The following is a 14,016-nucleotide window of genomic DNA, read 5'->3' on the forward strand; positions in this document are numbered from 1 at the left end:
TTTACACACAAACAGCAATATTATCCTTTAGCTTTTATCTTTAATTCTTTCTGTATTTTTTCTCTCTCTTAGAGAATATACGAAATCTCAAGGCGCTGCGTTAAAAAAGAAAAAAGATATAGACACAAAACTAAGTCACCTGGGTGTTAAAACACCGTTGTAGCTTTTAAGGGTTAATTCTCAACTTCTTTCGTGGTGTTTCATTATAGGCAAATATAAGTCACATTTTTGATGTAAAATAGTCTCTAAATTAATTTAACAAAATATAACTCCTTTTCCTTTTCTCAGTAGAACAGATTTATTTTTGATTTTATGACCTTCTGTCAGAAGAACTTAATTTGCGTGATGCCAAAATTTACTATAAAGTCAAGACAGTGAAGCAGTATTATAATAAATGTATTACGTTTTCGTGTCCAAAAAGGTTTGTTTTTTGAAAAAATCCAGCAGCTTGCTTTGGTCCCGATTGCTTCCAGAAAATATAATGAGAAGTATTTTACAGTAAAATTTCAAGATATTATTTAAAAAGTGCTATATTTAATATTGTACGGTTTAATACATAAAGCAATTTAATTTATTTGTAATGCCCAAATCTATTTAACAGGTCTGAAAATCTAATTAAAACTCAAAACTAACAATTACATTGGCATATTTTATTTTACAGGTCACACTAATCGACAGTTATAGCCTAAAAGATGGCAATTTTTGAGATCTTCTTTCAATCCATGCGAATTTTTTTTAGTCCAATTCGGGACAAGTCAAATCTAAAGATACTTAGTTTGTGGCGACACACTAACTCACCTAAAAATACTAAACGAATACTAGAAATTATATTGCTTGAGAGATTATCTCAAACAATCCAGTTTCTAATATTCAATAATTCGCAGCATTTAAAACTAAAATATAATGGTACATTTTGTACTGATATTGTAAACGGATATTTAAATAAATTGCTTAATTTTTTAAGTCATGATAGTATAGTTCGTCCAATATCTCAAAATAAATAAAAACCCAGCCTAATTTAAGTTCATGTTACTTAGTGTGCATAAATTTAATGATACACAAATCAAATATTATTTTGGAGGTTGGGCTTATACTAAAAACTTAAACAGGGTGCTCGGGAGTTTTTCCCACAACTCTGGGGTTATATTCATTACCGAAAATGAAATAAAAATGTTCAAGGACCATATGTCCCTAAGATTAATATTTGCGGGATAAATAATATATTCTTTTGTAAATAGATCTTAAAATGTGTGCCTAAAACGAATCGTTATTTTTTTGACGTAGCCAAATTTTACGTGTTTTAAAATGCAAAGATAAAGGCGTGTGTTACATGGATAGTCGGAATTATTTGAATTACTTTGTATGAAAACATAAAAAGTATTTTTTTTTTTAAATATTAGTTATGCAATTCGGCCCCATTTAAGTAGACTCGTCACCACCTATGGGTAATCCCCGACTCCCGAGCACCCTGTATAGTGAAGATTATCTGATTGAGAATAATTGGATAATATTCTAAAGAGATAAAGTTTGTAAGGTTGGTTATCTCTGGATCTATTGAACCGATTTTAAAAATTATTTTATCAGTAGAAAGCCACCTTATTTGTGAGAGTTATAGGTTATATTTTATCCGTATTCCCAAGTGAAACAAGGCAGGCAAAACCACGGGACCTATGCTAGTTATTTGATAATGTGGAAACCTTCTGAAGGATGAAGTGCATATTTTTAGGCGACATTAGCGTATCAACACATTCAGATCCTTTGGTGGGTACAGTCTGCCTCACCTAACGGCATAGTAATTCTAAAATAGCATTAAACCAAATTAACTATAGAAAATTAGTAAAACTATCTTTCAACAACGCAACTAATAAAAAGAAAAAACATTTATTTCCCGAGAAATATGACTAACATGTCGATATTTTGGCTACATGATATTATACTTAGTAATGCTTACTCATTTAGGCACTCGGTACTATTGTGTATGTATGCAAATGTGCTAATAGCCATGTTTAATTGTTATTTATTTATGCCAAAACAGCCGAACCAGTTTTGATGATTTTTGGTACAGAATTAGCTTTTCAGACATTTCACAAGTAACCTGTACTTTCACTTTTATGAAACTGAGAACTGTGATCAAATAAATATTTATACCACATTTTTTAAAATAGAATATGAGCCAATTTTTTTATAAAATAAATCACACATACACAGTGTCACGCCTTCATGAGTGGACATTTCTATAAACGAAGTCGTATCTTTGTACTCTTGAAACTTAAATATACTTGTCAGTATATTTATACATGAATAGTTGATCGCACACTGCAGTAAAAAGACGCATTCGTTATAATTTATTAAAAAACGCACTTGACGAAATAGCAAATAAATTAAAAATGTTGTGTGCTCCTGATATAATGTCTGCAATGTGCGATCAACCTTATTGAATACTGACCAAGTTTTGTAAAATACTATAAAACATTGTACAAACAGCTCTCGTCAATAAAGTTGAAACAAAATCACATTTTTTTGACCACATTAGACGCAAAGGCCCTTTACATTCAACAATGTTCCAGTGGTTATCAACAGTTTAAATTTTTTTAACGGGTGCCAAAAGATGTAGTAGGTAGATTGAAATGTTATTAACTTTAAAAAAAAATTATGAAAAAAAAAAATTTACTGAGGTCCGAGTTAGGTCCAATTTACAAAAGTAAATGATTCATCTAACATTTTGTACGTGTACACGAGACCTTATGAACAACTGATGATTGAATTTGATTTGTATGTTTAATTAATGTACCTTGAAGGAAAGAACAATGGCCAACGTTCAAACAAAAACTTATAATGTTTTTGCGTTGACAGTGTAAAGATTCTATCGAAAAAATTAGGACTTTCAGCGGACGATCCGGGTTCAATTCTCTGTTCGGGTCAATACAGAAATTAAAATTTAAAACTGGCCCAGCTAAAGAGAGAGAGAGAGATATATTATTGCCATAACAAAAATCAGATTATCGTCCAAAAAAGTTTTGAGTAAAATAATTTATTCAATGTACAAACTTCCATGCAAATTGTCCAGTTAGAATTATCTCGGACATACAGGGTGCTCGGAAGTATTTCCCATTACTGTAGGGTTATATTCTTTAAGGAAAAATAATTAAAAATGTCTAAGGAACTTGTGTTCTAAATTGAATATTTTCGGGGTATAAAATATTTCTTTTGTAAATAGATCTTAAATTGCATCTTATATATCGCATCCTTATATTGTGACCTAGTCAAACTTACTTAGTCATTGATAAATATCACGAAGTAGCTTACTAGTGAAATGCGGAGTGCCAGTTGCAATATCTCGACGATATCGACAGTCTTACACATACTATTACGTATTTTAAAATGCAAGGATAAATAAAGGCGTGTGTTACATGTATAGTCGGAATTATTTGAATTACTTTGTATGAAAACATAAAAAGTTTTTGTTTTTGAGTTAAAAAAAAATTAGCTATGCAGTTCGGTTAAGTGGACTTGAAGTTATAAAAATTACTACTACCGAGCACCCTGTATATTCATCAAGCCGTGAAGATTAGGCAAAGCGTACCTGAGACCTCGCCCTCGCAAGGGGTGCGGGGTATGACGACAGGGGGGAGACTCTCGCCTGGCACGAGTCAATGAAGAATGCGGCACCTCTGTAGCTCTCCCCTGTCGTCATAAACCGCATCCCCTGTTTTGCGGGGTAGGCTCAGTTCCGCGGTACTCCTATAAAGATATATACCACATTTAAAAAAAAATTTTGAAGCTTTCAGGTATGAAACCTTTCTTTTTTCATTTACTTAGAAAAAGGAGATTGTTCAAAATTCTATGGAGTCGAGTCATTGCGCCCTGGCGGAAATAAAAGTAAAATAATTTTTTTTAACTATTTCTGATTATACAAATTAAGAATTTACTTCAAATCTTTCGAAATAATATTCATTCTCTCCCAAGAAATGCAACACTATTAGGTGTAATAATGGCGGATTGATGACATTTTCAATGCAGTAGTCGACAAATCGACTACTGCATTGAAAAACGTCAAAACGTTTGCTGTCAATTGTTATGTCATAGTTGTTGTAAGGGCGCCATCTTGATAACTCAAAAACTTGGCTTTTAATTTTATTTAGTTATATTTATTCACTCATTTAGATTTTAATAAAATCCTGGTATTTTTTAAATTTTAATGATACGGAGTACAAGAGTGGACCTAAAATGGACCATCACCTTTATAATCGAGACCTCGCCCTCGCAAGACAGAGGTACGGGGTCTGACAACAGAAGGGAGCGAGAGGCTACACAAGTGCCTATAAATAAATGAAAGACCTTTCTCTCTCTCCTCTGTTTTCATACACGGCACCCCTCTATTGCCTATTCTGCGATTCGCCTTTAAAAATATTTATAATGTTGTTGAAATCACTTTAAAAATAAACTGAAAGCTTGCTGGTAATAAATTCAAATGTGTCTATAAGCAAACCATATAACCGAGTCATCGTCCTTGTGCGAGGTGCGAGGTATGATGAGAGAGAGAGAAAAAAATGTCCAGATTTCAAAATTATGCCACACTCCAATATCTCCGATTTGTTCATCCAGGACTATTCCCTAAGAGGAAGGAGCCTTTAAACTAATATTATAAAGCTGAAGAGTTTGTTTGATTGAACGCGCTAATCTCAGGAACTACTGGTCCGATTTGAAAAATTCTTTCAGTGTTAGATAGCCCATTTATCGAGGAAGGCTATAGGCTATATATTATTACCGTATTCCTACTGGTACGAGAACCACGCGGGTAAAACCGCGCAGCGTCAGCTAGTAATGAATAAATGCGGCACATATTACTACTCTCTCCACAGTTGGCAAAACCCCCTCACCCCCTGTAACACGCGGTCGAGGACTCCCTTCTAAGGTTCATTATTTTGACACATTTTAAATGTTTCCGAAAGCCTACAGGCATGAATCTCACAACGCGCTGTCGTGACTGACACTGGCTAACTATTCCCAAATAGACATGCACAGTAAAATAAATATCAGACTATGTTTTTAAAAATATATTGCCAAGAACTCGGCGACTAACACTAAAAAAAAATAAATGTAGTCTATGGTTCAATAGACTCTCTTGGAATTGAACTCTGTAGCAGCTTGAAATCTTTTATAATATTTTTTTATTCGGTTCGCAGACAGAGAAGTAAATAGACGCATTGATAGCATCCCTCGCAATTATTTAAAATAAGAAAACAACTTATGCATGCAGATATTCTCCATTATAGCTTGGCAAATTCGTCTGTAACACTCCCGATGGTCCGCGCGGGCCGGGAGGGGATACCTCGGGGTTATCGGGGTAGGGGGTTAGCGATACCTCGCTCGCACGACTTCATATCCGCGCAGTCCTTCCCTCTGCCCCGCGCGTACGACTTCCGACCCGCGCAGGCTTCTCCCCGTCGCCCGCATATCACGGAAGTGTCATCAACGAACCGACCTTGCGACCGACCTTGAGGTCTGCATAGCAAGTGTCATTGTTGAGTGTAGTGTGTTCGTGTTGCTATGTAAAAATCACAGCAAAATCTAATATCTTTTGACTGACAACGGCACACTAATCAGTGGTCCATTTATACTTCGTCTACGATTAAATATTGAAAGGATTTCTCGTTCAATCGGCAATACATATACATAGGACCATAGAGTACAATCGACAATAGATTTTAAAAACGTAGTCTCCTAATAAAAACCAGACTGCATTCAATGCAGTTACTTTTTGGGTCAATATAAAAAAAAACAAGAAAAATTAACACAGCTAACCAAGAGAAGGGTCGTAATAAAAATACCGCGTTTTAAAAATAATCAATGTACTTCTTATTCAGTCATAAGATTTGCTGTTAAATTACATTTTTATATCATTATTACTAAAAGTTGTGACCGTACTCGAAGGCGAACCTTGAGTACCGGTGGAGATAGTAAAAAATATCACGTTTTATTTACATTTTGGGGGTGATACCGATTAAAATATAATTTTTTTTGTTTGCTCTAATACAAGGGATATTCATATAGCAAACGAAAATCCAAAATCGAAAAAAATTAAAGACAAATTGAAAACATTGCACAAAAAACACTGGGTCATTTAGTTTTAAATTGTTTGTCAAAAGAAATTATGGAATCTATCACTTTATTATAGATATTATAGGAGGCTCGTGCTTAACAGTGAGTCGAAAATGGGTTGCTAATGATATTAGGAGTACAGAAGAAATTTTGAACTGTTGAATTTATTGAAGGGTATTTTCAGCATAACAGCATAAATGGTGGTAGAATCTACAAATAGTCAAACTTGATTGAACTTAAGTTTCAATAATGCTTGTATAGAAAATCAAAATAGTGCTTGTAAAAAAAACAAAATCAACGCAAAAAGTGATCCGAATTGAAAATGAACGCACACATAAATTTATATATACTTCTCACACTTCCTGAAACCACAAATCGACATCGTAGACAATATTTAGTTATAATTTGTTTAAATAACTTTCGTTGTTTACAATGCCACTAAATGAAGTTTAGACATGAAAGATGAATGAAGCCACCTTTACGTCTCTGACCGTAGAACGCTCTAGCCGCGTTCTAAATTTATCAAAGCACTATATTCGAGTCCATTTAACAGGTGACCAATCACCATCAGTTATTATATTATCATACCAAGTTTTTACTCAAGCTTTTTAGCAGTTTAAAGAGAAAAAAGTGAATATCTGCCTTGTACAAAAAGATTTTTAAAATGGTTAATAACTTTACAAAATAATGAAAAAAATCGGTAGTTGTACATCCCCAAAATTTAAATGACACGTGACACACATATTACACACGTGCGTGCGTTAACGTAACATTTACCACACTAGTGTTAAAAAGGCCCGGACATTTTGACACCAACATGATAATGGTTTGGCTATGGCTATCCGGCGCTTTATGTTTACACTACTAGTTAATTACACACAAGTTTGAACTTTAAAGAGTGGACATAAAGTTCAATATGATATTTTGAATGTTAAAATAAAACCGGAGCATAGTTTAAGCATGCCTCTAAAAAAATTAAACCAACCCTAATATGTTTAGGGTTGGTTAAAAGATATTTAAAGAAAATAAGGCAATAATAACCATAGACTTCGACTCCGATTACCGTTGCCCAGTAAAGGGTTATTCCCAACCATCGCATAAGCTTGTTTCTATTTCAAAAAAATATATTTTTTTTTTTAGTACCTAATGGTATTTTATGTGCCAATAAAGGAAATAAGCAGCTATAATTTCAAGTCACAAATTAAAAGAAAATGTCGCTATTAAAATTGTACATCTGTCACGGCCTTTACAATCATACTTTTAAAAATGATTAAACAACATTTTTATTAAAAGAAGAATTAATATATAAAAGTAAAGGGGTAGTACTACGCGCGTTAAAAACAACCATAGCGTAACCTCTCAACTTGGAATCAAAAACCGGGACTCGAAATAATACGACGTCGAAAAAACCGCGGCACGGCGATACCCGTTCGAATCATTCACATAGTATAAACACTCGAGTTAATCACATCCAAATATTAGAATCCGATCGTTTTTCATATAATCAATATACAGTCCACCGGGGCAAGGGCACAACCCGCAGAATTAATTATTTAAAAAATCCATAATATCTACACACCGTCGTAAACACACATCACTACGTTGTCCGTTACATGTCACTACGGTAAAGGCTCGGAGGATAGTCTTACAGGGATTCAAAAGTTTTTTTTTTTTTTTGGTGGTTTTAAGCCTTCGCCACATTTATCGGAGGGGGAGGTAAGCGGGGATTTAAAGAAGTCGGAGGCCAGATCCCACGTGTCACCGTCACAGATACGTGGATTCACCTGAAAAATGTAAGAAACCCATTTAAGCACGACACGTATACAAATGCCACATTTTTGTTACAGGACCATCCTTTAGTTACGTTATATATTTTAACGTCTTTTTAAATTCAAAATTGGATTTTTATTAATTTCGAAATATTTAGGTTCAGGTTATATTTGATACAGTCAAAAGCTGTAAACAAATTTTTCATTATGGATGGTCCCGAAATCGTTTTCGAGTTTTTGGGCTTGTCAACATTTCAAAACCGTAACCAATATCCAAAATATAAAAATTAGGTGGTTTGAAATCAAACCACTAGAATAAAACGGGTCTAATTTCCATAATCATCATTGGTTTTAATTTTTTATAATCCTGGTATTTTTTTTGTAATGACATAAAAGTAGCCCAAAAAATCAAAAGTTTAAAGCAATTTTAAAACGCCTCAAACATTATTTAAAGCGAAAATGCAAAATCTTTACAAAAAAGGCGTTCGAAAATTGTGTGGCATGTGTGATGCGGTCAGATCTGTGCAAAGCGAGTGAGCTGTATGAGATAATGATGGTTAAGTGGACATGACACATTGATATTTACACGACATCCATGCTATATATGGCCTATATTTCAACAATTCACACAAATACCTCTTACGATAGTTTAAATTATTTAACATTATACGTCTACATTATTCAACATTATAGAAACAAGTTATATGTTTAATAGACTGGTGTCAATATTAGGTTTAATTTTAAAGATATGAAGTAAAAAAAATATTCGCAACAAAGGTCAAAATTAACGAATTGTAATTACAAAAATGGGCAAATTTTTCATCACAAAAACAAGCCTTAGAAGACCAAGATACGTTTTTGTGAATTTTCTTTATGTTGTATTCTGGGCATTTATTATAGAATGGATGTCGCAAAACTATAGACAGAAAACAAAAACCTTTTCACAAAACACATACCACAATCGACAGGACAGGTCATCCTTACAAAAGCATAAATATGATGCATAATATGCTTTTATATGAATAATCGGTAACTTGAACAGAAAGTTTTACTATATTTATATATACACAATATTCATCGACATAAGCCTAATTAACGTCCCACTGACATGTACTTAGGACCTATTATAGAGAAATATTAGACCCACCACTCTCGTAAAGTGCGGATTAGAGGTTTGAGTAGACATTAGTATTATAGTTTTCTGTTCAAGTAGATAAAGCTCATCTACACTTGCAGCTCACAAATTACATAGGAAATAGGTACATAAATTACAAGTCAAACTGTTTAAAATAAATGACTGTATTTGATTGAGGGCAACTCTACTCTAGAAAAATTACATAAGAAAATTTTTAAATAACATTTAAAATTAAAAAAAAATAATAACACATATCTTAAAACATAATAATTAAAGCTAGCAGGCAAGTGTAGGTGGCCTTTAAGAGAGCATGCAATATTTTAAGACCAAATCAGTAAACTTTAAAGGGAGTCACAAAAACCTGTAAGAGAAAAAAAAAATAGCGACATACCAAAATATTACTAACGACAAAAATGTACATAGAATTAGTAACGAATAGCGGTGATTAGTTCTAGTGGACTGTATATAAAAGGCACTCGGCATTTGCCACAAAAATTTCTTTATGATCCATAATAAATAATATCTTTGTGAATTATTGTAGCAATATACAGTCCACTAAACCTTTCTTTCGTTTCGTGTCTATTAAATATCGTAAAAAGTGATATATGGGGTCGAGGGCATGTAATAGGTACAACAGAAATAAGCAGTGACAAAATGTTCAAAGCTCATGAGTTGCGGGTAGTTTGGAAATGGTGGTCTTAGCCAATTCAATTCACAAAAGGTGATGACATTACAAGGATTTTAGGATTGTTTTCATACGTTTTTCGGTAAACACTTAAGCTGCAAAAAGATACGGATGTTTATCATAAACGCTTTGCTGCGATGTCATTCATATTGTCATCAATATGTTATTTAACCGACGTCAAAAAAGGAGGTTAACAACTTGAGCCATGTGTTTGTGTATATAGTCAGAATTTCAGTTTTTTTATTTAAACATCTATACCAGCTTCATAAAACGCGTAGTAAACATTTTGAGATATACGTAGTTACGTACACTTAACTTGAATGTGTACACATATTATAGTATACACATTCAAATTTTATTTTATTAAAAATTTGTCGTTTATTGTCTTTAAAAAATAACTGAGTTTGAGTGAGACTGAGTTTGTTGTGGGCTCTTCTCAGACCGAGGCGCTTTGGAACCCTCGTAACTTTAATTTTAAGTTTTCGACTTTAATTACAACCAATCATGACATAACTTGACTTTTCAAAAGTGCTTGTAAACTAAGCATAATTGAAATAAATGAATTATGAATTGAATTTGAATTGAGTTGGCTTACAAGCATGTCTACAGTTAATATTACACAAAAGAAAGTTATATAAAAAAATACCCAAACGTACAGGACAATCCAGGCATGAAAGATTGGACTTAAAAACCACCATTTGCAATATGAACATCTACGTTTCATAAATATTAATGCTTGGAGGGGATGAAGCCGGGGGGGGTGTTTTTATTTACGTGCGTTTAAAACGATGTTCGTTCACAAAAAATGTATAAAGTTATGCCGTACCGCCCTCTGTGCTTACGAAAATAGACCGTAAGTGCATTCAACATAGAAGCTTATTTAGTGTGACTTTAAATATGTAATTTTAATTATCAGTGTCAAATACATCTCAGGTCAATACTATAGGCTCATTCACGGTGTAGTTCTAAAATTCAACAAAATTTACACTTTAATTTACACAGTGTAGTATGTTTTTTATTATAGAAGTAACTGATCCCAAATAATTGTTCTGACGTATAAAATGTTCATTTGAAATAAATAAAACTCAGTATAAAATGTGAGGTGGTGACAGGAATTCAAAAAATACTTTATAATGAAAACACATATTTCCACCAAATATAAAAAAAATATTGAAATATGTCGAGCCGTTTCGGAGGAGTGTAGCCATAAAGACTGTGACATTTTTATATGTTTTGGATAATAATTATATATTATATACCGAAATACGTGTGTCGTTTTTCTGAGTTATTTTCATCATTATCAACCTATATTCGGCTCACTGCTGAGCTCGAGTCTCCTCTCAGAATGAGAGGGGTTAGGCCAATAGTCCACCACGCTAGCCCAATGTGGATTGGCAGACTCGCAGAGAATTAAGAAAATTCTCTGGTATGCAGGTTTCCTCACGATGTTTTCCTTCACCGTTTGAGACACGTGATATTTAATTTCTTAAAAATGAATATGTGAGTTATTTTAGTACTGGCTTATTAGGATTTATTTTATATATCAGGTAAAACTTACATATAAAACAATTTTTTAGATTTACATCATGAATGAGCCTATCACCAGTCACACACGGTCAAATATACCGTCAATTTATATTTGACCGTGTGTGGGCCCAGACTGGACGGTAAACTTGGTGGTGTATGGCTGGCGTGTGCGTCACGCACACCAGGGCTCGTGCGCGTACGATGTGTAATATTTACGTGTGTGCGCTGTTCTCTGGCGACAGCGGGCGATAGCGGCCCACGCGCTCGCACCCCGCCCCTGTGACGTACGTCCGAACTTAATATTATAATGATAACACCCCCAATACACTACTCGCGAAGATATCGAAGAATCGAATACAACAGTGTATAGCTTGGCAAGTTCGAAGATGATGAAGATGGGAGTGTCTCCCATGGTATACAGATGACGCGGATGAAGTTTGCAAAATCGGTCGAGCGCTTCTTCATTTATCACATTTTTTGTAACAAATGAACTCAGGGGTAGGGTAGAATGGGGCAGGGTAGGGGTAGGGTAGGGTAGGAGTTGAGTAGTATATGGTAGCACATAAGTCAAAGCGAAGCTTGGCCAGATCCGCTGGTGGATACCCACCCATAGGGAGTGTTGGGGAAATTTGCCAAGCTATAGACCCAAACTTCGATTCGCTTCGAGTCATGTTGCCTCGCTTCACTTAACTTCCAACAGTTGTTGGTTTTTGCGCCCGAGTCAAAGAAGATAAAGCGATCTGATTACGAAGTGCCTTGCTGTAATACTCGGCATACTTAAGGACATCGTCGAAGCGAGTAGTGTATTTAGGGCTTAACGATCACCAACCATCTAGCTTCAAACCCGAGAAGTCGTGGTTCTATTCCCACCCGCTGGTATATTGTCGTACCCATTCCTATCAATTTTTTCCAACTAATTGAGAGGGGAACAGGGATATTGATCACATTTAACTTCAGATCAATTACCTTCTATAGGACATGACTCGCTATAGGTTACCTGACTGTCAAAACTATATGATAATGATCTAACGCATTCATACAAACTGCGTCTATAAAATTTACGTTTCATTGTGTTAAAATTACACGTGTGTGTTTTACGATTTAAAATTTATAGCTGTGTGTATGAGGACACCGAATAAATAAGGCGTTAAACATTTTCGACGTGTGAGTTTACCTCGTCACTCTCAAAAAACGATAGACAATTTTGCTGGTGAATTTGACCTGGTGAATTTGACTGCGATAAAAGTCCAGTAGAAGGTAATTGGTCCGAGTTTAAAACATATGGTGAATATTCTTTAAAAAAATAAACTTCGACCAATATTTTAATATATAATATACTGCTGGACGTCAAATTTGCGTGATGCCGCCTGGTAGACGATGATATTCAGTTTTTAGGATATCTATTGTTGATGGTAGCGACAATTTTTATTGGCCAGTCTCTTGGAAGTCAGCAGTACCCTCTGTCTAGAAGCACTTCTCGTAAATTGTTTTACCGCATCGCACATACAAGTTCATGACTAAGAACCACGGATTGGTTTCAAAAATAGTCTTGTATATGTGTTATATTTATTGTACAAACCAGTTGCGATAGCTTAAATTCCAAATACGCAAAATATATATTTTAATATAAGTTGTCTTCTCGGCGTTATTCGGCCACTCACTAATCCATGATGTTTCACTGAATTAAACAATCCAAGAGTAAAATATAGAGTTGCCATTTTAAATTATTGGTTTATCGTATGAATAAGACATATAGACAAGTTGTTATGGGTTTTTGAGATCACTACCTGATATTCGCTACTTTTAACCCCATATTAGTTTAATTACGCGTAAATCTAACACGTATTTATTTAAAAACACCGATAATATCTATTATATTATGATAAGTTACATGTTCAGTGTTGCCACACTATTGTGATTCGATAGTTGACTTAGTCATTTTTAATATTATATCGAATCTGTAAGTCCGTGAGTTGGCAAGCAACATAGTTATATTTTGTCTACGATCATATATTTAATGACGAATAGCTTGCTGTCTATAGCAGCTTACGGGTAGATCACAAATACACATATAATTAAAAACGACTGTTATAATGTTATAAAACCAGCAACGTCGATGAGGCATCGATACATTGATCAATGTCGACCGCATATGTTGATCAATCCAAAAAAAAATGAAAAAAAATGTACGATTTAATAATAATCAATGATTAAACGAACTTACCTGTAAGTAAAGTTCTATCATAAGTAAGTCGCTTCATTCAAAGATATAATTTTACCAAGTAGTTTCCTTCAACTTACAAGCAATATCGCTCATTGATAAAATAATTATATCAATCGACAGTCTCACATTTAGATTGTTCTAACGACTGATCGACTATTGACTATAATTATTATAAAATGCCAAAAATTATCGAACTTTAAGTAGGTCTAGAATATTACACAATAATTGTAGATCAATACAATCGATCGACATCATCGCTTCTAATGCCTACGCCGGTGTATGCCCTAATAATAATAACTTTATCACTACCTATTGATCTAAACAAAAACTTACGACGTCTACAAAATAGCAATGTAGTTAATAGACAAAAAAAAGAATAAGATCATTCTACATTGTACAAAGGAGTATTTACAGATTTTAACGTTTATATTTTATTTGAGATAAAATTAAAGGAAGAAAATGTTTTACTCAAAAATAGAAGAATATTCTTTAAGTATGTGTCAATATTAAAAGTCCGTCAATTAAATACGAACTTGGATGTAACACTTCTACTACTATTAAAATTCTATTAAAA

General features: G+C 33.9%; 1 protein-coding gene across 2 annotated transcripts in view; it reads right to left on the reverse strand.

The window, feature by feature from the left end:
* Positions 1 to 317: 317 nt before the first annotated feature.
* LOC112050643 (phosphatidylinositol 3,4,5-trisphosphate 3-phosphatase and dual-specificity protein phosphatase PTEN) overlaps positions 318 to 14,016 on the reverse strand; it is a 76,004-nt gene continuing 62,305 nt past the window's right edge. The window contains exons 9-10 of one of the 2 annotated variants that reach the window (XM_024088947.2): positions 11,435 to 11,495; positions 318 to 7,886 (exon numbers count right to left, since the gene is read on the reverse strand). In XM_024088947.2, coding sequence (XP_023944715.1) covers positions 7,883 to 7,886; positions 11,435 to 11,495 — 65 coding nt within the window. In that variant the 3' untranslated portion in view covers positions 318 to 7,882. The remainder of the gene's footprint in view (positions 7,887 to 11,434; positions 11,496 to 14,016) is intronic. The other variant, XM_052887418.1, reaches the window with a different exon arrangement.

This window comes from Bicyclus anynana, chromosome 19 (genome assembly GCF_947172395.1).
Source record: "Bicyclus anynana chromosome 19, ilBicAnyn1.1, whole genome shotgun sequence".
Classification (NCBI taxonomy): Eukaryota; Metazoa; Arthropoda; class Insecta; order Lepidoptera; family Nymphalidae; genus Bicyclus; species Bicyclus anynana.